Source organism: Rhinatrema bivittatum, chromosome 3 (genome assembly GCF_901001135.1).
Source record: "Rhinatrema bivittatum chromosome 3, aRhiBiv1.1, whole genome shotgun sequence".
Taxonomy (NCBI): Eukaryota; Metazoa; Chordata; class Amphibia; order Gymnophiona; family Rhinatrematidae; genus Rhinatrema; species Rhinatrema bivittatum.
This window is the reverse complement of record NC_042617.1, coordinates 394,695,836-394,720,897: the sequence shown is the minus strand read 5'-3', so window position 1 is coordinate 394,720,897 and position 25,062 is coordinate 394,695,836. Positions and strand designations below refer to the sequence as shown.

At 42.5% G+C, this 25,062-nt stretch overlaps 1 protein-coding gene across 3 annotated transcripts in view; it reads right to left on the bottom strand.

The window, feature by feature from the left end:
* Nucleotides 1-25,062, bottom strand: part of LMBRD1 (LMBR1 domain containing 1) — a 591,116-nt gene that overhangs the window by 553,668 nt on the left and 12,386 nt on the right. For all 3 annotated transcript variants that reach the window (XM_029595663.1, XM_029595662.1, XM_029595664.1), the window contains exon 2: nt 20,686-20,862. In XM_029595663.1, coding sequence (XP_029451523.1) covers nt 20,686-20,862 — 177 coding nt within the window. The remainder of the gene's footprint in view (nt 1-20,685; nt 20,863-25,062) is intronic.

The window sequence follows — 25,062 nt, the reverse complement described above, 5'->3', positions numbered from 1 at the left end:
ATACTCTATCTACTCACTACTTCTAGTCTCTCTCTACAGCTCAGCAACCCAGAGATTATATTCCAGTATCAGAAGGACTTCAGCCTTGCTGGACACAGCAACTCACTACTGCCAGCTCTGGTGGTCCAGCTTCCAGTCTAATAAAGAAGTATTGTGTTTATCTCATATTCTAGCCTAGCCGGTGGTTCCTCTCAGGATCTCCTCCTGAGGGCGCTGTCATCTGCCATCGGCCCAGGGAGTCACTATTTCCTCTAAGTGGTCATTCCTTTCACTAGTGTCACCTTGTGGGAGCCATCCACTACAGACCACCGACTCCGCTCACGCAAATATTATATAGACAGCTACTCCTCTTTCTTCGAGACTTGCCAGCAGCTTGCTTATATATAAGCTTATATATAAACTATTATATAGCTTATATATAAGCTTATATATAAGCTGCTGGCAAGTCTCAGAGAAAGGGGAGTAGCTGTTTATATAATATTTCCGTGAGCGGAGTCGGTGATCTGTAGTGGATGGCTCCCACAAGGTTACAATAGTGAAAGGAATGACCACTTAGAGGAAATGGTGAATCCCTGGGCCGATGGCAGATGACAGCGCCCTCAGGAGGAGATCCTGAGAGGAACCATCGGCTAGGCTAGAATATGAGATAAACACAATAGTTCTTTATTAGACTGGAAGCTGGACCACCAGAGGTGGCAGTAATGACCTTGTGAGCCTGGAAAATTCGGCATCCAAATGGCAGATGAAATTTAATGTGGATAAGTGTAAGGTGATGCATATAGGGAAAAAGAACCCATGCTATAGTTACACGATGTTAGGTTCCATAATAGGAGCTACCACCCAGGAAAAAGATCTAGGCATCATAGTGGATTATACATTGATAGTTCAGTGTGCTGCGACAGTCAAAAAAGCAAACAATGTTAAGAATTAATAGAAAGAGAATAGTGAATAAAATGGAAAATGTCATAATGCCTCTGTATCGCTCCATGGTAACATAATAATGATGGCAGAAAAAGACCAAAATGGTCCATCTAGTCTACCCAGCAAGCTTCCCAAGGTAGTATCTGCCGCTCCTTGCAGATTACCCCCATGTTTTATTTGTGTTTATTTATTTTATTTTATTTATTCAAGGTGAATACTGTGTACAATTCTGGTTGCCGCATCTCAAAAAAAGATATAGTTGCGATGGAGAAGGTACAGAGAAGGGTGACCAAAATGATAAAGGGGATGGAACAGCTCCCCTATGAGGAAAGACAAAAGAGGTTAGAACTGTTCAGCTTGGAGAAGAGATGGCTGAGGGGTGATATGATAGAGATGTTTAAAATCATGAGAGGTCTAGAACAGGTAAATGTGAATCGATTATTTACTCTTTCGGATAATAGAAGGACTAGGGAGCATGCCATGAAGTTAGTATTAGCACATTTAAAACTAATCGGAGAAAGTTCTTTTTTCACTCAACGCACAACTAAACTCTTGAATTTATTGCCAGGGGATGTAGTTAGTGCAGTTAGTGTAGCTGTGATTAAAAAAGATTTGGATTAGTTCTTGGAGGAGAAGTCCATTACCTGCTAGTAATCAGGTTAACTTAGAAAATAGCTACTGCTATTACTAGCAGAAGTAGCATGGGATAGACTTAGTTTTTGGGTACTTGCCAGGTTCTTATAGCCTGGATTGGCCACTGTTAGAAACAGAATGCTGGGCTTGATAGACCCTTGGTCTGACCCAGTATGGCATGTTCTTATATTCTGGAAGCCAAATTTAGGATTTTAGGTAGAAAGCTGAAATCCAGAACCTCCAGGGTGGCATTCTCTGAAATGCTTCCTGTTCCACGTGCAGGTCCCCAGAGGCAGGCAGAGCTCCAGAGTTTCAATGCATGGATGAGACAATGGTGTAGGGAAGAGGGATTCAGTTTTATAAGGAAATGGGGAAACGTTTGGGGAAGGGGGAGATTTTTCCCGAAAGGATGGGCTCCACCTTAACCAGAGTGGAACCAAGCTGCTGGCACTAACTTTTGAAAAGGAGATAGAGTAGCTTTTAAATTAGAACAAGGGGGAAAGCCGACAGTCACTCAGCAGTGCATGGTACGGAGAAATGTATCCTTGAAGGATACTAATGAAACAGGAGAGTTAGGGCATCCCAACAGAGAGGTTCCAATAAAAGCAAACGTAGTCCATGTGCCTATATGTAAAAAATCACCTGAGCTAAAGATTTCCAAATTATCTCTAATAACTGAAAAGCAGGTTGTTAATACAAACAAAAAACACACTTTGAAATGTCTGTATGCCAATGCCAGAAGTCTATGAAGTAAGATGGGAGAGTTAGAGTGTATAGCAATAAATGATAAGATTGACATAATTGGCATCACAGAGACCTGGTGGAAGGAGGATAACCAATGGGACAGTGATATATCAGGGTACAAATTATATCGCAATGATAGGGAGGATCAACTTGGTGGGGGTGTGACACTTTATGTCCGGGAGGGTATAGAGTCCAACAGGATACCAGAAACTAAATGCTCAGTAGAATCTATATGGGTAGAAATCCCATGTGTGTTGGGTAAGAGTTTAGTGATAGAAGTATACTAACGTCCACCTGGACAAAATGGTCAGACAGATGATGAAATGCTAAGAGAAATCAGAGAAGTTAACCAATTTGGCAATGCAATAATAATGGGCTTTTTAATTGCCCCAATATTGACTGGGTAAATGTAACATCAGGACTTGCTAGAGACAAAGTTCCTGGATGTAATAAATGACTGCTTCATGGAGCAATTGGTTCAGGAACCAACAAGAAAGGGAGCTATTTTAGATTTAATTCTTAGTGGAACACAGGATTTGGTGACAGAGGTAACTGGTGGGGCCACTTGCCAATAGTGATCATAACATGATCAAATTTAAACTAATAACTGGAAGGGGTACAATAAGTAAATCTACAGCTCTAACACTAAATTTTCAAAAGGAAACTTTGATAAAATGAGGAAAATAGTTAGAAAAAAACTGAAAGGTACAACTGCAAAGGTTAAAAGTGTTGAACAGGCATGGACAGCTCCCCCTATGAGGAAAGGCTGAAGAAGTTGGGGCTGTTCAGGTTGGAGAAGAGACGGCTGAGGGGGGAATATGATAGAAGTCTTTAAGATCATGAGAGGTCTTGAACGAGTAGATGTGAATCGGTTATTTACACTTTCAGATAATAAAAGGACCAGGGGGCATTCCATGAAATTAGCAAGTTGCACATTTAAGACTAATCAGAGAAAATTCTTTTTCACTCAATGCACAATTAAGCTCTGGAATGTGTTGCCAGAGAACATGGTTAGTGCAGTTAGTATAGCTGGGTTCAAAAAAGGTTTGGATAAGTTCTTGCAGGAGAAGTCCATTAACTGCTATTAATCAAGTTTACTTAGCTAATAGCCACTGCTATTAATTGCATCAGTAGCATGGGATCTTCTTGGTGTTTGGGTACTTGCCAGGTTCTTGTGACCTGGTTTGGCCTCTGTTGGAAACAGGATGCTGGATCCTTGGTCTGACCCAGCATGGCAATTTCTTATGTTCTTAAAGAAGAGGCTACCAACTACCTTGTTCAGGGATACGTTTGATTTCGCTGGCGTCACTGAGATTACAGTACAGTGAATTGTTCTTATCCAGTAACAGGTTTAAGTCAGACTGTGATCATTGAGAATGTCATAATGATGTATGATGATATATCTTGTCCGCTATTATGATAATATAATTTGTTTATTTTCGGGAAGCTTTGTTAATAAGCACAAACAGATACATCATCCAGGTTTAACAGTGTGATTTATTTGTTGTTGTATTTGGTGTAGGGTGGGGCTTTGAGGTAAACAAGAAATTTATCAGGATAATCTTACACCAAAATTAGTGGGGGGGGAAGGGGGGGGTTGAATTTAGGATAATTCATCAGGGTTTCTTCCCTAGTATTTTACAACCTCACTCACTATTGTAGGCTGTAGTTTGTCCATCTCTGCCCTATACCTAATGCAATATCACTAGAACTTAATGCCTTTAAAACTTTGTTCTCACACCCAATCCTCATAGATCCCAAAAACGTTGGATTTTCAGAATACACACAGTGAATACTTGTTACACATTTTTCATATACTGTGTCAGATTAGTTTGCAGATTTTAATTACTCTTAAAATTAGACCTGTTTTGGGAACTTCCAGTAAATTTCAGAAACATTTCCAACAAATAAAGGTAAAAAAAAAAAAAATCTGAAGTCTGCTTTAGAAGGCAAAATAATATTTTCTTTGAAAAGCTCTCACAATGCCTATGTCAGGTTTATTTGTGATCAGCCAGTATGTATGCAGCACAAGGCATATTCATCTGAATAAATACAAAGCATCACAAAGATCAGAAAAAAGTACTTTTCATGTAAATGTGCCTTTTAAAATTATTCACCAGGTGATTTGTTTTCTTACTTTACAGGGAAATGTAGAAGAAAGGCATTGTCTAAGGTCAGTGCCTAAATGCTGTACATAATTATTGTAGTACACCACATGCCTTGTATAATGATAAAATTATTTCCTTCTCCCTGCACAAAAGTACTTCCAACAGCAGTAACTACCGTAAATAGGTGATATCACCATCTGAAATCTCTCCAGGTGTAGGAGCTCTGTGCCTGTTGGTCTAGAAAAAGGGATGCATGAAGTACATTAGTGGTAACTGGAAAAGGACCTTTTACATAAATCTTCTGATTTTAGGTTTTAAGCAATTAACACTGATAAAACACCCCCAGCACAAAAAATAAATAAAATAGGTGTTTATTGGATAAACACAGGAAAAACACTACTTCCTTCTAGCACTCTCACCCCTCTCCTTGCTGCCATGGATGTTCCACTCTGATGATACCTCAGATACACAAATGTAAGTAAATGATTCATCCAGAAAAGGTACCCATCAACAGTGCCTCTGTCATGAACATACAAATGTAAAACCAATTTTCTGCCCTTAAAAGAACCAATAATTAGGTGGATAACGCCACCTACTCTTACAACTTATAAACACCTAAAACCAAAACCCTATGTGTAAGCATAAGGAGAACATTAAAAAAAAAAAAAAAAAAAAACCATCAGTAGCATTTAAACTTTAAAATAGGAAGACCATGATAAAATGAGGAAATTAGTAAGAAAAAACTAAAAGGAGTGGTTGCAAAGGTTAAACGTTTGCATGCAGGCACTGTTTAAAAATACTATCTTGGAAGCCCAGACTAGATATATTCTATGAATTTATAAAAAAGATAGAAAGACTAACAGTATGGCTAAATGATTAAGGTGAAAGAAGTTATTAAAGCCAGAAGAATGCCCTTCAAATACTGGAAGATAGATCCAAATGAAGAAAATAGGAGAGAGAGCATAATCAATGGCAAGTTAAATATAAAGCATTAATAAGTTGGGTCAAAAGAGAGAGAGGTAAAATCTTGAAACTTTTTCAAGTATATTCGAAGCAAAATCCAGTGAGAAAGTCAACTGGATCACCAGATAACTGAGGGGTAAAGGACATTCAGGGAAGCCAAAGCAACAGCAGAAAAACTAAATGAATTCTTTGCTTGAGTCTTTACTCAGGAGGGCATTTTGAAAAATACCCACATTGATAATACTCTGAGGATTCAGAAGAATTGAATCAAATCACAATGAACCAGGAAGTTTGTAATAGAGCAAACTAAAAGTAACAAATCACCAAAAACAGATTGTATACACCCCCAAAAGTTTCAAAGAACTCAAAAATAAAACTGAAGATTTACTAGTAATCTCTAACTTCTCATTCAACTTTGCAATGGTACCTGAGGATTGGAGGGCAGCCAACATAACACCCATTTTTTAAAAGGGCTCCTTAGGTGATCTAGAAAACCACACATGAGCCTAACAATGGTACCTAGCAAAATGGTACAAGCTAGTCTGAAAAAAGAAAAAATTACTGACCATCTGTATAAAGACAAAGCCAATATGGATTTAACAAAAGGAGTTGTCTTAAAATGTATTTATCAAGTTTTATATACCGGCGTTCGGTTTCGCCATCACAACGGTTTGCAAGGTTTCGATTTTTAACAGATTTCAAAAGATTCATTCATATGGTTAACATAGATATTATCATTTTACATAGATATTGTTTTATAAACTTAGTTTGTATGTTAGACTATACATGTTTCAGTTCATTGTTATGTTATTTTCTTACATTGGTTCCACCATTTTGCTTAGTGTCAATAGGAGGGGAGTGGTGTTTTAGAGTCATTGGGTGAGTTGGTAGGCTTTGGTAGACATCCAGGTTTTAGTTCCTTTTTGAAAGTTAAGTTTTCTTGTGTTCGGAGTTCGGTTGGGAGGGTGGTTCCAGAGTTTAGGGCTTCCTAGTGAAATTGCTCTCTTTTGAGTTGAGGTGTGTTGTTTAGAGCGAGCAGGTGGAATCTTTAGTAGTCCTTTATTTGCTGATATTAGATTTCTGTTTGGTGAATGCAGTTTTATGGATGAGCTTAGCCAGTTTGTTTGTTTTTCGTATATTATTTTGTCTAGTATGGATAGTATTTTGTATTCAATCCTGAATTTTATTGGGAGCCAGTGAAGTGATATAAGTGTAGGAGTAATGTGATCATGTTTTTTTGATCCAGTGAGTATTCTTGCAGTTGCGTTTTGTAGGATTTGGAGTGGTTGGATGGTGTTAAGGAGAAAGTTGAATAGTAGGGAGTTGCAGTAGTCCAGGTTGGAGAAGATGAGTATTTGAAGGACTGATCTGAAGTTGTTTGGGGAGAGGAAAGGTTTTAATTGACATAGTGTTAGGAGTTTGTGATATCCATCTTTGATTTTAGTTCTGATGTGGGTCTTGAAGGAAAGTTCCTTGTCAATTATGACTCCAAGGTTGCGGGCATGATTAACCGGAGAGATTGCCACTTTATGGTTCATTAGTTAGAGTGGTGGTAGTTGGGGAGCATTGTTCTTTCTATCCAGTATGATTATTTCAGTCTTATCGAAGTTTAGGATTAGTTTCATGTTGGTTAGAAGTTGTTTTATTTTGTTTAGGTAAGTGGCTTTTTTTTGTAGGTTTCTTCCACAGATTTTTGTATTTGGATTAGTATTTGAATGTCATCTGCATATTTGAAGTGGGTCAGCTTAAGGTTTGAGGGGAAGTGACATATCGGAAGCATGTAGATGTTGAAGAGTGTCAGTGAAAGAGCAGAGCCTTGGGGGAACTCCGGTGTCTAGGGTTTGTTTTGTTTTTTTTAAAGGGTGTCATTGATCCAGACTTGGTAGGTTCTTTGTGATAGGTATGATGTTAACCATTGTAGTGTTTTTTCTTTTGCACCAATTTCTGACAGGCGGTTAATCATGATAGAGTGGTTTACCATGTCAAAGGCTGCTGACAGGTCAAGAAGGACTAGGAGGTAGCTATGTCCGTTTTTGAAACCTTTAAGTATGGTGTCATTTAATGATAATAGTAGTGTCTCAGTGTTTAGTTGTTTTCTGAATCCAAATTGCATGGGTAGGAGGATGTTTTCTTCAAGGTGGTCGCCGAGTCATGAGTGGACGATTTTCTCAATTATTTTGGCGAAGAAGGGTAGGTAGTTCAGTGGGTTTTCTGGATCAAGGTTCTTTTTTAGTATGAGTTTTATAATTGCTGATTTTAGGCATTCTGGGTAGTTTCCTTCTGTGAGGGATAGGTTTACGATGTCAGTTATCGTTTTGGTTATTGATGGTTCGATATTTTTGATTGTCGCTATGGGTATTCAATCAATAGGGTGTTTAGCAATGTTCATTTTTTTGATGATCATTTCAATTTCCAGTGATGATGCTGTCTCAAAGTTGGTCCAACTTGATGTATGAATGTTCAGGTTTTGTGAGTTGTTGCTGAGGTTGTTAGTTATGAGGTTTTTTTTATTTTTTCATTAAAGAAATCTGCGAAATCGTTTCTTCTGATCTTGGATGTTGATGATGACTGGTCATCACTGGATGACTTGGTTAGATTTTTTACGATATTGAAGAGCATCTTTGGGTTATGTTGGTATTTATTTTGTTTGAGTAGAATTCTCTCTTTGCTTTGTGGATGAGTTTTTTGTATTCTGCTAGGTGTGCTCTGTATGCATTTAATAGTGTGGTTGTTTTGTTGTTGTTCCTCCATGTTCTCTTTTTTTTCTGAGTTAATGTTTGCCTGCTCTGATTTTGTCATTGTACCATTGGTTCTGATGTTTTGGGGGGGGGGGGGGGTTGTTTTTTTTATAGTTTTCTTGATCATGGGGTTTATCTTGTCTGCAATTGTTTTAGTGTTGGTGAGCCAGGACGAAGTTGCGTTCTCTGCATTAGATAGGTCTATGTTTGTTAGTTCTGTTTGTAACTTTTCTTGAAGTGTTTCTTTTTTTTTTATTTAAATTTTATTCAGATTTTAAAACAAATTTATAACATTTGCAAAAAAAAAATCAGGAAAATAACTTCAGTACTGGAAAATACATGAAGAAACACTACAATATGTTCTGTACTTCAGAAATAAAGTCCCCAATATTGGGAGGATAATCCGGAAATTTATAAACAAATTATATTATAGGAAATTGTATATGAATATACTAAACGAGACTATTACATTTTTACCTACAGTTTTCTCAGCCCTGCTCTTTAGCCACCAAAAATACCTCAAGGTGGGTAGGATCTAGAAATATAAATAAATACTTTCTGTTGCAACCTAAGTGTTTCTTCACCAATGTTTGTTCCTTTGTTGAATCTACGTCCACTGGTCTCAAACACACATATATAAAAACTGCACAACACTGCTATAAGCCTATTTGCTTCTCCACAGTGCTCACGCACAGACATCCATATATCTCATTCTATTTATTTATTTATTTGTAGGGTTTTATATACCGTTATTCAGTAGAGCCATCATAACGGTTTACAAATGGTGAGATTACTTACCTGATAATCTCCTTTTCCTTAGTGTAGACAGATGGACTCAGAACAAGTGGGTATAGTGTGCTCGTGCTAGCAGTTGGAGACGGATCTGACGTCAGCACGGGTACATATACCCCCACAGGAAGTGAAGCTCTTCAGTATTCTTCCTTGCAAAAGCTGTTATGGATATATGTGTATTTATTTATTTAAAACTTTTCTATATCGTCGTATAGTAGAGCACCATCACAACGGTTTACAGTCAGGCACAAATATGTGGTTTCTCAATTATCCATAGGGTGCCATTATTATACGGTTACATAGTTCAATCATATACTTTAAATGGGGAATGGGTGTGGTTACCATTTATGATTAGCTGTCTTTCTAATGTAATACTTGTGAGAAAATAATAAAAATAAGCAATTCTGCTTTTTTTCTCTTGTTGACTTCCTGCTTTGTTGTTATTCCGCTACCTCACTGTGAAATGCTTTTTTGAAGAGCCATGTTTTTAAGTCTTTTTTAAAGAGTTTTAAGTCCTTCATTAGCCTTAATTCCAGGGGTAATGTGTTCCATAATAATGGTCCTGCCAAAGATAGTGCTCTCTCTCTAACTTGGGTCAACTTTGCTGTTTTGACTGAGGGTATGGTTAGCAGAGCTTTATTGGCTGATCTGAGATTTCTTTGAGGGACATGTAATCGTAATGTGTACTGACAATCAATGAAATAGTGAAAACAGGATTCCCCTGACCGATTGTTAGTAGCTGGAGACCGCCAGCATTCCCAACCGGAAGGCGTCGACACCTGGTAGAGTGGACGTACTCATGTAAGAAGTGATAAGGCTTACCTTGAATCGGTGAAACCCAAGTATACAGGCAGCTGGGCGGGATGCTGAGTCCATCCGTCTACACTAAGGAAAACGAGATTATCAGGTAAGTAATCTCACCATTTCCTGTCGTGTAGCCAGATGGACTCAGAACAAGTGGGATGTACAAAAGCTTTACTCCCGGACTGGGCGGGAGGCTGTCTGAGGACCGTGTAAAACCGCCCTCACAAATGCTGTGTCCTCCCTGGCCTGGACATCCAGACGGTAAAATCTGGAGAAGGTATGGAGTGAGGACCACGTCGCCGCTTTACATATTTCTGCAGGCGACAGCATCCTAGATTCTGCCCAAGATGCTGCTTGGGCTCTGGTAGAATGGGCCTTGACTTGTAGAGGCGGTGACTTCCCGGCCTCTACGTAGGCCGCTCTGATGACTTCTTTAATCCAGCGGGCGATGGTGGGCCAAGAGGCCGCTTCTCCTTGTTTCTTCCCGCTGTGAAGGACGAACAGATGGTCAGTCTTTCGTACTGTTTCTGTCATGTCCAGATATCTGGGCAGCAATCTGCCGATGTCGAGATGGCGTAGCAAACGCCCTTCCTCTGATTTCTTCAAACCCGCCGTGGTAGGCAGGGATATGGTCTGGTTGAGGTGAAATTGTGAGACTACCTTAGGCAAGAAGGATGGAACTGTGCAAAGATGGATAGCCTCTGGAGTGATCCTGAGAAAGGGATCACGGCAAGACAGTGCTTGTAGCTCCGAGATGCGGCGTGCTGAACATACAACCAGCAAGAACACCATCTTCAAAGTGAGAGAACGGAGAGACAGGCCCCGAAGGGGGTCTGAAGGTGGATCCCGCGAGGAAATCCAAAACTACGTTGAGGTTCCACAAAGGCACTGGCCACTTCAGTGGCGAACGAATGTGCTTGACTCCTTTCAGGAAGCGAGAAACATCTGGGTGCGTGGCAATGGTCTTGCCATCCCTCCTGGGACCGTAGCAAGACAGCGCAGCCACCTGAACCTTGATGGAGCTGAGGGAGAGACTCTTCTGAAGCCCGTCCTGTAGAAAATCCAAAACAATAGGAATTGTGGTCGCATGTGGATTGGTGTCGTGAGTATCGCACCAGTCTTCAAATATTCTCCAGATCCTTACGTAGGTGAGGGAAGTGGAAAACTTGCGGGCTTGGAGGAGTGTATCTATCACTGGCTCAGAGTAACCTCTTTTCTTCAGTCTAGCCCTTTCAATGGCCAGACCGTAAGAGAGAATTGAGTTGGATGCTCGTGAAGGATGGGACCTTGACGTAGCAGGTCCCTGAGCGGAGGCAGGGGAAGGGGCTCCCCTGCCAGTAGTCTTCTCATGTCCGCGTACTAGGGTCTTCTTGGCCAGTCTGGTGCCACTAGAACTAGGCCCCGGTGCTTCTGAATCTTGTGGATAAGGGCGCCCAGCAGATGCCACGGAGGAAAAGCGTATAGCAGAGTCCCTGGAGGCCATGGCTGAACCAGGGCGTCGATCCCGTGAGAGAACGGATCTCGCTTTCGGCTGAAGTATCTGGGTACTTGAGCATTGGACCTGTCCGCTAATAAGTCCATGTCCGGAATCCCCCAGTGATCCACAATCATCTGGAAGGCTGTGGGCGACAGCTGCCATTCCCCCGGATTTAGGCTTTCTCTGCTGAGGAAGTCTGCCGTGGTGTTGTCCTTTCCGGCAATGTGGACGGCGGAGATGTCCTGAGATTCGCCTCTGCCCAAGCCATTAGCGGGGCTATCTCTAGAGACACCTGTCGGCTTCTGGTTCAGCCCTGACGGTTGATGTATGCCACTGTGGTGGCGTTGTCGGACATCACTCTGACTGCCCGATTCCGCAGGCTGTGAGCAAATTGCAGGCAGGCTAACCGGACTGCCCGTGCCTCGAGGCGATTGATGTTCCACCCCGCTTCTTCTCTGTTCCACCGCCCTTGGGCGGTGAGTTCTTCGCAGTGTGCTCCCCATCCGCTCAAGCTGGCATCTGTGGTGAGCAGAATCCACGTGGGGGAGGACATCTTCGATCCCCTGCTCGTGTGGTTGGGCTGCAACCACCACCGTAACTGTGTCCGCACTCTGGCCGGCAGAGATAGGTGCGTGGAATAATTCTGGAAGTGGGAGCTCCAGCGAGAGAGCAGGGAGTGTTGTAGAGGTCTCATATGGGCCCTTGCCCAAGGCACCACTTCCATGAGGCCGAGAACTTGCAGATAATCCCAAGCTATGGGCCGGCTGGCTCCCATCAAGGACCGGAGACGCGTCTGAAGTTTTAACCTTCTCTTGGTAGTGAGACTGACTGTGTCTGCCTGGGTGTCTAACTGTACTCCCAGGTATTCCAGTGATTGGGAAGGCTGTAGGCAACTCTTTTTGAGGTTGACTACCCATCCCAGGCTTTCCAGAAGGGCGATCACTCTGTTGGTTGCCCGATGGCTCTCCTCCCGTGATTTCGCCCTGATCAGCCAATCGTCCAAGTAGGGATGGACGAGGATTCCTTCCCGTCTGAGCACCGCTGCTACCACTACGACCACCTTGGTGAAGGTCCGCGGTGACGTGGCTAACCCGAAGGGCAGAGCCTGGAATTGGAAGTGGCGTCCCAGAACCTTGAAGCGTAGATAGCGCTGATGATCCGGATATGCAGGTAGGCTTCTGACAAGTCTAAGGCCGTGAGGAATTCTCCTGGCTGTACTGCGGTCTTGACCGAGCGCAGAGTTTCCATGCGAAACCTCGGGACCCTTAAGTATCGGTTGACTGACTTGAGGTCCAGTACGGGCCGGAAGGTGCCCTCTTTCTTGGGTACCATGAAATAAATGGAATAATGACCAGAATCCATTTCCCATGCAGGTACTGGGATTATGGCTTTCAAGGACAGGAGCCTCGCCAGGGTAACTTCTAATGCTGCCCTCTTGTGGCTTGGACACGGAGACTCTACAAACTTGTCCGGAGGGGTGTGATGGAAATCCAGATAATAACCCTCTCGGACGATGGCGAGGACCCACTGGTCCTACGTAATCTCGACCCATCTGGGGTAGAAGAGGGTTAACCTGCCCCCTATAGCTCCGTCCCTTGGATGGATCGGCTGACTCACTGGGAGGCACGGCCGGGCCCTGAACCCGAGCCGGCTCCCCTCTTCTGCTGTTTGGGCCGAAAGGACTGGTTCCTGGCCTGAGGACGAGGTGCCTGGTAGTGACCCCTATAGGGAATGAAGCGTTGGGAGCTTCTGCCTCTGGATGGCCTTGGAAAGGCGCGCTGGCTCCTTCTGAACCTGTCTTCCGGCAGTCGAGGTATTGGAGAGGCACCCCATGTGCTGCCCAGTTTATCGAGGTCGCTGCCGAACAGGAAAGAACCCCTAAAGGGCATTCTGGTGAGGCGTATCTTCGAAGGAGCATCGGCTGACCAATTCCGTATCCAGAGCTGCCTCCTGGCAGCCACAGAAGATGAAATCCCTTTGGCTGTTGTACGGACTAGGTCGGATGCGGCATCCGTGAGAAACGAGAGAGCGGACTCCATGTCCGCTGCTGGAGCATTGTTCCTGACCTGTGACAAACAGGAACGCGTCACCACTGTGCAGCAGGTTCGCAAAGATTCGCAAAGACAGAGCTGCCACCTCAAATGTCTGTTTCAGGACGGCGTCCAGTCACCGGTCGTGAGGCTCCTTGAGGGCCGCCCCCCCCTCCACTGGAATGGTAGTGTGCTTGACCACCGCGCTAACCAAGGCGTCCACCTGAGGGCACGCCAGCACCTCCTTGATTGCCGGATCCAGGGGGTACATGCCTATCAGGCCCCGACCCCCTCTGAATGAGGCTGCTGGTGCAGCCCATTCCAGATCTATCAGTTGTTGTGCGGCTTGCAAGAAGGGAAAATGGCGGGCTGTAGGACAAAGACCTTCCAGCAGAGGGTTCTGAGTAGATGGCCCCGTAGTGCTGGGGCCTGTAATATCCAACTCTGCCAGGCACTGAGATACTAGGTCGGAGAGATCGTCCTTGGGGAAGAACCTCCTCATGGCTCGATATGGCTCAATCCCAGAGGGAAGTTCCCCCTCCTCGGAGGGTTCTGATTCGTCCTCTGAGATAACCGGGTCTGCCTGAACCGGACTGCCCGGAGGCGGGTGTGCTTGCCCACGATAAGGGCGCGAAGGCCCAGGGGCAGGATCCGCTGGAGCAGCAGCAACAGCAGCAGGGCCTGGACGGGAAGCTGATTGCATTTGTACAAAGGCATGGATCCCCTTAAAGAGATCCACCCAGGAAATAGAAGTGGTCTCAAGTCGTCAGGGTACCAGGTCCCCCGGGATCCCAGGTTGTTCGAGACTGCCCGCGAGATCAGGGGTGGCCCCTGGGGAACTATCAACAAACCTCGGTTGAGACTGGCCCTGGCCCGAGGCTCCCAGTGCCTCCTCACATTGGGCACAAAGGGAGTCTGGCTCCTCGCTGTGCGTGGCCCTAAGCTGGCATGCTGAGCAGAGGCCGAGGGCTTTCACGCCGGAATCAGGAGGTGCTGCCGCCGGAGACGCCGGGGCGTCTGAATGTTCCATCGCTGAAAAATATGCGCTCAATATAATATGCGCACAATACAATATGCACTCAATAATAAGCGGCAGCTATATACGCTCAATACAATATGCGCTCAATAATAAGCGGCAGCTATATACGCTTAATACAATATGCGCTCAACAATATACGCTCAATACAATATATACTCAATAACATGCGGTCAGTAATATACAACATACACTACAAATATGCGCTCAATACGATACAGGCGCCTATCATGGGCGCTCAATACCTTAACAAGGCCGAAAAAATGGCGACCTCCGCGGCGTGCCGGACACAGGCAACGCCGCCGATCCTCGTACCTCGGAGACCAAAAGTAAGAGATGTACGCCTTACCTGATCCTCGGCGCTTCCCAGCTGAAACCCGGGAGGTCTCCGGCTGCGGGGGGAGAGAGGAAATACCGTCACCGCCGCGCTTGTGGAATGCACCCGCTGCCTCCCAAGTCCCACCGGGACAGAGGCGCCTCTTAGCCCACCCAAGCCTCACTCGGGGGCTGGGTCCCTGCCGCGATTCGGCCACCGGACCGAGGCCAAAACCTCCGAGGGATCACAGAAATCACCCCAGGAAACTCAACTGGGGGAGGGACCGAATGGTATCACTGCAGGAGTGCGGGGCTCGATGTTCCTGTAGAAATTTAGTAAGTAGAAAGTAGAAAATATAAAGTAGATTGGAAACACGCTCAGCGAGCGTGCAGGCTCTCCAAACTGCTTTGGAGACGGAAATTACTGAAGAGCTTCACTTCCTGTGGGGGTATATGTACCCGTGCTGACGTCAGATCCGTCTCCAACTGCTAGCACAAACACACTAGACCCACTTGTTCTGAGTCCATCTGGCTACACGACAGGAAATCCGCAATTATCATCCAACATGTGCAATTATCTTACAATCAAATGGAGTTAACATAGTAGTTGGGAACAGTAGGGTTTTGTGAACAATCAACATATTTTCTTAGTCGTTGAATAACAGAATATTGCGGAGAACATTTTCAAAGAACTTAACGGATCAAGGGAGTGAGCAGGGAGGGGTAGAAAAGGAGGGTACATCAGGAGAGCATGATGGAGGAGGATTATGCTTGCGAGTTCTGTTGAGTGCTGGGATGATCAGGTGTCAGATAGTTAGAATAGAGTTTGCGGAATAAAAATTGTTTTTAGGTCTTTTTTTTAAATGGTTTTTGGATGTGCTGGTCCTCAGTTCTATGGGTAGGGTGTTCCAAGATCTGGGGGAAGCAATGGAAAATGCTCTCTCTCGCGTAGTTGAAAGATGAGCGTCTCTTAAGGTGGGGATGTTTAGGAATCCTGTGTTGTTGGAGCGTAGGTTTCTTTGTGGGTTTTGGGGGGTAATGTTTAAGCCTTTTAGTCCATGAAGATCATCATTTAAGATTTTATGAATGATGGTCATAGATTTGTAGGTAATTCATAATTTCATAACTGCTTGTATTTTCTACATATTGTTAAATTATGCGCACACAACTGAATGGTTTTTACATTTTCTTAAATTTATTTTTATCTTTTTTTATAAGTTTGTGACACTTTACATGTATTGACATACATATATGTTAATTTGTTCCATGTATGTGTGGTTGTTTTCAATTTTTTAATATGTAATTTTTAATTAATATTTGTTTTGTAGCAGCCCCTGAGGCAGCTCCTGTGTGAGCGAAACTCGGCCAGAGTCAGGCAAGTTCCAATAAAGAATCCCTTGATACACCGATCACTGCCTTTTGTTCCACTTTCCAGCATTATTGATCGGCTTCCGCTATATTTCTTGAGTGTCAGGAAAGGGAATGATTGAGTTGGTAGGTGGGAGAGAAGGGAAATTAATTGAGCAGAAGGGGGTGAGAATGAGAAACAGAAGAAGGTGGAGTGAGCGGTGACAGAGGGAAGTAAATGGGAGGGAGTGACTGAGGGGTGAGTGGGAATGAGAAGAAAGTGGCAGAGGGAAGGTAAGGGGTTTGAGTGGGACAGTGAGTGGCAGAGGGGACGGGAAGAGGGTGTGGAGGTTGAGTGAGAATAAAGGAGAATAAATGATGAAGGTGAGTGAGATGGAAGGGAAAAACGGAGGAAATGGAAGAGGGGAGCAAGAAGAGAGGGTAGAAAAGTGCAAGTGAGTGTGTCATCCAAGTCTACAATCGCAGGGCTACTAGAAATGAAAAGTTTCTAGATATGGGGGGGGGGGGATTTATCATCATCATCCTTATTAGTTTTAATTATTGGGTGTTTGATATGTCTGCTGTTTTGAAATATTTGATTCATTTTGGGGAAATGTTTAAAGCCTTTTTTATTCTTATTCTTCTTAATTATTAGGTGTTTTGTCATCTGTTTTGAAATATGCTTTTTATTAGCATGGTTTCCTCACTGTTATGACTGATTTATATTTCTTAACATTATTTTATAAGGAATGGTGATATTTCAGTTTTTGATTTATTGTACCGCATACGAGTCTGCTTTTAGTGGTTTCCAGGCCAGTTTTTTCTACACCTTACTATTTATACTTTATAGCCTGGATTTGTGACTGAGGTGAGGACTGTTCGCTGTACCTGTTGGGTTGAAGGCTTTTCTGATTCTGGTAGAGGCGCCTGCTGGATACTGAAATGCCTGCAGCAAGTGGTAGAGATTTGATTGCTATGTCGAAGACCCACCGTGCCACGCCCTGCCCCACCCTCTGGCCCTTGTTACACTTGATAAATTGTAATGCGGTTCCAGCACAAAAAAAGTTTGCTCACCCCTATCAGAGGATTTGACATACTGCACAGTCTGTTTGCAAACAAATGTCATTATTCCTTTTATGGTAGTCTGCACATCAAAGGATAAACAAATGGCCAGCAACTGCTTCAGCCTGCAATAGAGTTCTTTCTTCCATTAATTCATGGTACACTCACTCCTTCCCTAGCAGTAGTCTGGCTGAATAAAATCAAAGTCACTCTGATGAAAGACTTACAACTCTTAAGCTATTAAGCTGGAAGAATTTGAAGGATCTTTTCAAGGAGGGGGGAGTGAGCTGGATTAATAGCTGCTTTAAATCTGCTGCACTGGCTATAGCTAGACATCTCAGATAATGAGGTAGAATGCCTGAAAACAACATGCAAATCATGAACTGGTATTAGACGTCAACAACTGCTTCTCATTCAAAAGGGCAGAATTTATATGTACATCCACCTTAGATGTTATGTGCATGCACAGTACTCCACTGAAGCATACACAGGTGCCACAGCAGAAGAGCAGAAAGCACTAACATCTGCTCCCCAATCATAACTGCACAGTTCCTGCAGCAAGCTCAGTCATACCATCAATGTGATAATAGAAGGTACTGCTCTAATTTTATTTCCAAACAGGTTGGAGCACTGGAAAATGGTAGACATATTCCCTGTTGTTCAAATAGAAGACTAAGCAGATGGTCTAAGTCAGAGCTTCCCAAACTATGGGTCGGGACCCCAAATGGGGTCACAAAACCTTCAGCTGGGGTCACAAGTTCCTGAAACAGCAGTGCTCTTCAGGTGCCAGCAACATTAATAGTAGAAGTTACCATGAGGCCTGTGAGCCAGCATACACTAACAGGCCCTGTAGTGATCCCACCCTCCCATGAATTTCCATGGTAATGGGAAAGGCCTGCTTGAGGAGGTATCAGAGCCTGTAAACTTGCACTGGCTCAGGCCTTGTGCTGATTTTCATTACTAATGCTGCTGCCACCTGCAGATCACCATTGGGCTTGGGAGCAGCTATGAGGGAGGACTGAATGTGCATAGGCCAGTGGAGGCTGCCACTGCTCCTCTCTTTCCACATAGCACAACCACTGAACTTACCCAAAAGAAAAATGTTGCCCCTTTCAGCTGCCTACCCTCTTTTCCCATCAGTTGTCATCCAACTGTGGCCCAGGACCAAAGAAAAATGTTGCTGCTGATTCAGGCAGGGAGGCTGTTTGGAGAAGGAGCTGCTTGAAGGGATGGATCAGATGCAGGAGGGTTTTGAGGGTTCAATCAGCTAGAGAGGGATTAGCATGGAGGATGAGATAAGAGGAATATCAGAAGATCAACTGGGGGAAGAGGAGTTGAGGGATGGGAGAAGGACTGGAAATGAGGCTGTAGATTTGAGAGAGAGGATGGGAGAGGGGATGACAGAGGGTCAGTAGGTGGTTAAAAAGGACTTGAGGGCAAGAGAGAAGCAGCTAGAGGGGGATATGAAAATGGCTGGAGAGGGTGAGAGGGGATGGGCTGGGGAGGTGAAAGAAGCTAGGAGATGTAAGAGGAGCTGAGGTTGAAAAAGGGGGTCCTGCTGGAGTGAAGGAGGTTAAAGCCCTCTGGAAGGGGTGGAGATTAAGAGAATGGATCGACTGGTGGGCGTGGAGGTTGAGAGGCAGAATCAGTTGGAGTGCAGGGAGCATGCAGTGACCATTGGAGGGGGGGACTGCATTCTTACTAATTTGTTTTGGTCATTTTTGGGGGTCATAGGAATTTAAGTGCTAAAATGGGGTCATATTGGCTAAACGTTTGGGAAACCCTGCAAGGCAGAGCTACCACCAACAGTGTTTTGGATACTAAATTTGTGTGTGTTAAATCAAAAATTCCAACTGAGATTCCAACTGTGGCTATACAAATGTTCAATTCTACTTTAAAGTAAAGAGAATAAGACACTGGATAGAAGGATGGGAAATCTTGAGAGCTTTAATTAATCTTGGAATGTGAGATGAATTAATTTTTCCCTCATTAAAAAATGCCCTACAATGAATCTATTTAAAACGGTAAGTGAGATTTTACAGATGCCAAAATAAGCTGCCAATTTCTGTGACATTTTTGTCCTGCTACAAGGATAAGATTTCTCCTAGGGTGGGGGACAATGCTGAGAAAACTAATAATCTGGTTAATTTAACTCAAGAATTAAAGTCTCTGAAAAAAATGTTATGGAGAAAGCTACTTAGTCATTACATTTGTGCAACAGCCTGAAAGAAATTGGGTTTTGAAAATTCTTTGAAAAAAAAAACAAAAAAAAAACAAAACAGGATATTCTGTTCTTTTAAGCATATAATCCAAATTTGTATAGATCTAGCTCATGCTACACAAGCTAGACAAAGTTTATTGATCTCAGACAAGAGATAACATTGGATACTGTTTTAATTAAGATATCCAGTTAAATAAAGAGTTATCAGGGCATCGCATAAGTGTTTTAAGCTTACAATTGCAAGATTTTCTTAAGGATAAGAATAAAAATCTAGAAATTGAACTCTAAGTACATTAATTTGACCAGTTCTCCAGTTAGCTGAATATATGAGAATTAGGGCCGGGTTTAAGATTTATGCGCGGGCATAGATTTGTGCACGTAAACTGGCGCGCACAAATCTACGCCCGAATTTAAAACATGCGCGCGCAGCCGCACGCATGTTATAAAACCCGGGGTTGGTGCGCGCAAGGGGGTGCACACCAAGCCGCACAGCCTTCCTCCCTTCCCTTCCACCCCCCCCCACCTTCCCCTCCCTAACCCGACCCCAGCCCTACCTAAACCCCCACCCCTTACCTTTAACTTAGAAGTTGCGCCTGCCGGCCAAAAGCCGGCCCACAATCCTGGGCACAGCGGCAAATGGCCGCTGTGCCTGGAGGCTCCGGCTCCGGCCCCGGCCCCGCCCCTGCCCTTTTTCAAGCCCCGGGACATACGTGCGTCGCCGGGCCTATGCAAAATAGGCTCGGCGCGCGCAGGAGGGGTTTAAAAGGGTTACGCACGTAACCCTTTTAAAATCCCCCCTTAATCTGCGACTCAGGTTGTCTCACTTGCTTTGCCTTTTTATGGTTTTATTTACTTAGATTTTATTCTGATTTATTGGGTACTGTCTACTTATTATGGACTTTAATGTTAAAGTAAAGGTCAGTTTCCTTTTTAGCCTATATTTGTGTTAATCATCTTAAATATGGATTCCTGAGGAACAACCACTATTTCAAGTGATAAAAATAATGTCAAAGAAAAATAAATTTACAAAAAAACAAAAACCTTAGTAAGGGTGCTACTGGAAAGAAGGGAAGATTAATTGAAAAGCCTTTTAGTATTTACAGTACTTAGGAAAAATTGCCTGAGCCAAACCAACTGTGCAGCAGTCCAGAGAATGACCTTTTTGGACAGAAAAAAAAAAATTCACAAAACTGAGTGGCTTTAGGTCCGAACAGCGCATACGAAGCTACCACATATACCTAAGAAAGCTCTGGAAACATCCTCCATACAAGCACGAGATGGAATCACATGGCCAGGCTGCGGTTCTGTTTCAGCTGCTTCTCATCGGAGAATCACAAAACATCTTAATATGTTAAGATCTGACACAAAATTCCACTTAGTGGAGTCTGTGGTAGATTAAAGTCATAAAAGGAACAGGTTAAAAAAAAAACAAGACATGACAAACATACAGTTAATCATGCCAGAACTTTGATATTTCAGAACACAATTTAATACCTTAAAAGTGCCATTTTGATATTTCATAAATGAAACTAGAAAGATATCCACTGGAAGAAGTGCAGAGGTGATAAGAGCAATCGCCAGGGCTGAAATAGCTGTTATTGTTGAGATCACTTCGCTTTCCTGCCGACTCTGATACCTGCGCACATATACCCAGCAGAAAGCCAGAATAGCCTGGAAAAAAAAAAAAAAGGCTTTACAGTGGGAAAAGGTTGGTCAGCTTAAAACAAACCTTCTCAGAACAGTTTTTGTAAGTTGATTATAGCTTTGTTTCAGATTTCTATTCTATAACTATTATTTTGCTCCAGACTTCATTGCATCTGCCTCGCCTGGAGAAGCATGTTTTTCATCACTTACTAGTGTCATATCTTTAGTTTCACACTGGTTATCTTTTATAATGTTACACTATAAAACAAATCACAACTGCTAAAAGTAAAAGAAGAAAAGTGTAAAGCAGGAATCTATATTTTTTCATTAACCAAAGTGTAAAGAAAACTGGATTCAAACAATTCCTAAAAACTTCTAAATAATCCTGTCCTGCATAAATACAGATAACCAAAGTCTGGAGGTTGGGGGGATTCATTATAAATCAAATGAAAAATTGTCCAACAATACATTTTCAAACCCTTTGTAACATAGCTTTTTGTGTTTCGAGATTTTCCTGCTAATAATAGATACTGAACTCAAATCAATGATTGAAATGTATAGACTTTTGAATATATTGTTCCTTCTATCTTTATTGCCTGATTTAGCATTAAAATTATTGCATCTCATTAAGCTGAGAACAGAACTCTGCAGTTTTCAGATGAAGGCATTTACCTGTTTCTATGATGCACAAAAAATTTTGCACATCTTCATGGCTCCAAACCCTTCTGCAGTTGAAAAATGTGTAACAAAAAAAAAAAAAAACCACATTTCAATAAATAAAAAATTACAATGTACTGACAAGAAATTGTGTAATGTAATATCATTTCAGGAAAAAATAGCATGAAATGGTCTGCTTTAATGGATTACTGGACAATTCTTGTTCTATCAGAGTATATTAAAAATGTGTTCTTCATGCATCTGGGAGAGAAGGAGCCCTGACAAATTTGTTGCCTGAAAATCCAAGTACAAGAACTGTACGCAGCCAACTAGGCCAAAGATAACTATAGAATAATGGAAGGAAAACATTTATTTTCACATAAATGAATCGTAAAAAAGAAAAAAAACAAATCCCCGTGAATGGGAAAACTGAAATTAAGGGCCCAATTTACTAAGCTTTTTTCTTACCCTTAGGCAGAGAATGGGACACCACACCTTAGTTGGACACTGAAAGTCAACTCCATAGAATTTACAATTAAGTTGAGACACATACAAGACAAAATATCTAGTAGTGATTTAAGTATTACAAAACTTGACTGAAGATATTATGCAGTACGCTAAAGGAGCAATCAAAACCAGAAACACTGGAATATATAGAAATATGGAATCTGGCAGCAGATACATATCACCAAGCCCATCTAGTCGGTTCATTATCCTTTTTTTACAATACTACTTGATTTCTGGCTTTGCCTTCACTTCCTCACAGTTAAAGATCCTTTCTGCTTATCCCACGTTTAACTGAATCTCTTATTGTATTTTTGGCTCCACTCATCACCCTTTCTCTGGCAAAAAATGTCCCTTATGTTTCTCCTCATTTTACCCCCTTGCAGCCTCATTTCAACAGTAAACTCCAGCTGCCCCTGCCGCAACCCACACTGCCAACAGGCGTCAGCACCATTGATAAGGCTACCCACTACCTCTCTGTCATACAGAAGAAGGAAGGCTGAAGTGAAGGGAAGAGGCTGGAGAAGAGGAGGGAAGCACAGGGATCCATGGAGGAGTGCCCGGAAGGATAGAGAAAGGAAGAAGATAGATGGAAGGAGGAATGAGCAAAAAAAAATAAAAGAAAAAGAAAGGTAAATTATAAGGCATAAAAAGGTTTCCTTCGATCTTAATCATTCTAGCTGGTGCTGAAGTTTCTGAATATTTCTCCACTTCTTGTAGTATTTATTTCCAATGGAAAATTTTGACTTGAGTAGGGGGTGTGAAAATATTTACAAAACTTAGACAGTCAAAATTCTTCGAAGCTGTATGGAAAAAATTTCAGGAGATTTTAATGTTTTTATTTTTTGCTCTCCCCTTTCCCTCACAGCCTTTTCTTCTTTTCCAACCTTTCCCTCCCACTTTCTCTCCTTCTGCAGCCCAGAGACAGCTCCTCCACCTAGCTACCCTGGCACCAAGTTTTAGGCACCTGAATAAACTAGTTCCTGAATGTTTTTTTCCTGTCCTGTTATGAATGTATGTAAATATATTTTATATATCTGCTCTTTCTTCTCTAGCAAATACATATTTAGGTCTCTGAGCCTCATTTCACAGGGCTCCTGGAATAAATTCTGAACTATTTTAGAAGCCCTTCTGTGGACTACCTTTACTCTACCCATATCATTTTGGAAATATTGTCAAATACTGTCTCCAGAATGGGACACAGAACTCCAAATGAGGTCTCACTAATGACTTGTACAGAGTCATTACCACTTCCTATTTTTCTACTGCTAATACCACACCTGTCTATCTTAGCATTCCTCTGGCTAGTGACATGTCACACTACATGTGAGGTACTGATGTGTATCAACATAACCTCGTGTTGGTGCACATCAGTACCTCACCCCCTATCATGTACTGCTCCTTGGACCACTGTGCCCCAAATGGACAACACTAAACTTTTTTGTATTAAATCTTAGTTACCACACTCCTGATCACAGTACCTCATTTTTTGCTATGCTATCTGGAGGTGTCCACTCTATTGCAGATCTTTTGTATTATCCACAAAAACACAAATCTTTCTAATGCCTCCACATTATCACTTATGAAAATACTGAATAGATTTAAACCCAGTACTAATCTGAGGCACTACACAGATAAATGGAATCTATATCAAAGAAAGTGGGGTTATCACTGCACCCATCCTTCAACCAATTTCTAACCCAGCCTAACATTTTAAGAACCACACCTTGGCTGCTCAATTTGCTCATCAGCCTTCTGTGAGACAGTGACAAAAGTCTTACTGAAATCTATGTACACCACATCCAGTGCTCACCCAATCAAATAAATTGATACAATTTGTTTGACATGATCTTCCACTAAAACCAAGCTGCCTCGCATTCTGTAACTTGCACAAACCAAGATATTTCACTATCTTTTCTTTAGTTGTGACTCCATTAATTTACCCACAACTGAGGTGTGGATTGCAGTTACAAACCTCAACACAACTCCCACTTTTCTGAAGGGTAACAACTGCCGGTCTCCAGTCATCTGGAATCAGCCCATCTCCCAAAAAAAAAAAAAAAAAAAAAAAAGATTCTACAGAACTATCTGTAGAGTTTCAAGAACCTCTCTAAGCTCCTTTAATATCTTGGGTTGTATCTCATCTGAACAATTGTCTTGCCCACTTTGAGTTTTGCTAGTTCAATGCAAAATATTTTCTGTAAATGGACAGGTATCAATTCCTTTACCATATGTATTCATGCCAAATCTGGTCTTTTTCCAATCCCTTTCTTGGTCTGCACATAAGACAAGTATTTGTCCACTATTTTTATTTTTAACTTGGCATGCTCCACACATTTCTCCTTTTTATGTCCGTTTCAACATTTACTTGATTTGTTTACTGCTGACAACAGCATGATTCAGTCACCTTCCATCTGACAAACCCCTCAGCTATTTTGAATCAATTTTTACTTAGGACTATTGTTTCCCTCTCAGTCCATGGCTACTGTAAAAGCAAGTATGCTTACCGTAAATTGTTTTTCGTAGATAGCAGGATGAATTAGCCATGCTATTTGGGTGATGTCATTCGACCGCGCTCTTGTGTACTCTCTCTCTTTAGGACAAAATTTTGATCTGCTGGGCAGCAAATCATCGGTCTCCTCAATGATTATTAAAGCTATAGACGCAGTGCCATGCTTGGAAAGGATTAGAACAGACATGTCCAGGGAGGAGGGAATATACACATGGCTAATTCATCCTGCTATCTATGGAAAACACAATTTAAGGTAAGAAAACTTGATTTTTTTCCATCATTAAGCATGCAGAATTAGCCATGCTATTTGGGAGTCCCAAGTTTCAAGTATAAAAAGAAAAAAAACGAAACGGAAGGGGCAAGGACAAGGGTGAAAGAACTCATTATCAACAGTGGAGTGCCTCAGGGATCTGTACTTGGACCGGTGCTTTTCAATACGAGTGAGGTTATCAAATTTGCAGATGATACAAAATTATCTAGAGTAGTTAAATCACAAGCAGACTGTGATACGTTGCAGGAGGACCTTGCAAGACTTGAAGATTGGGCATCCAAAT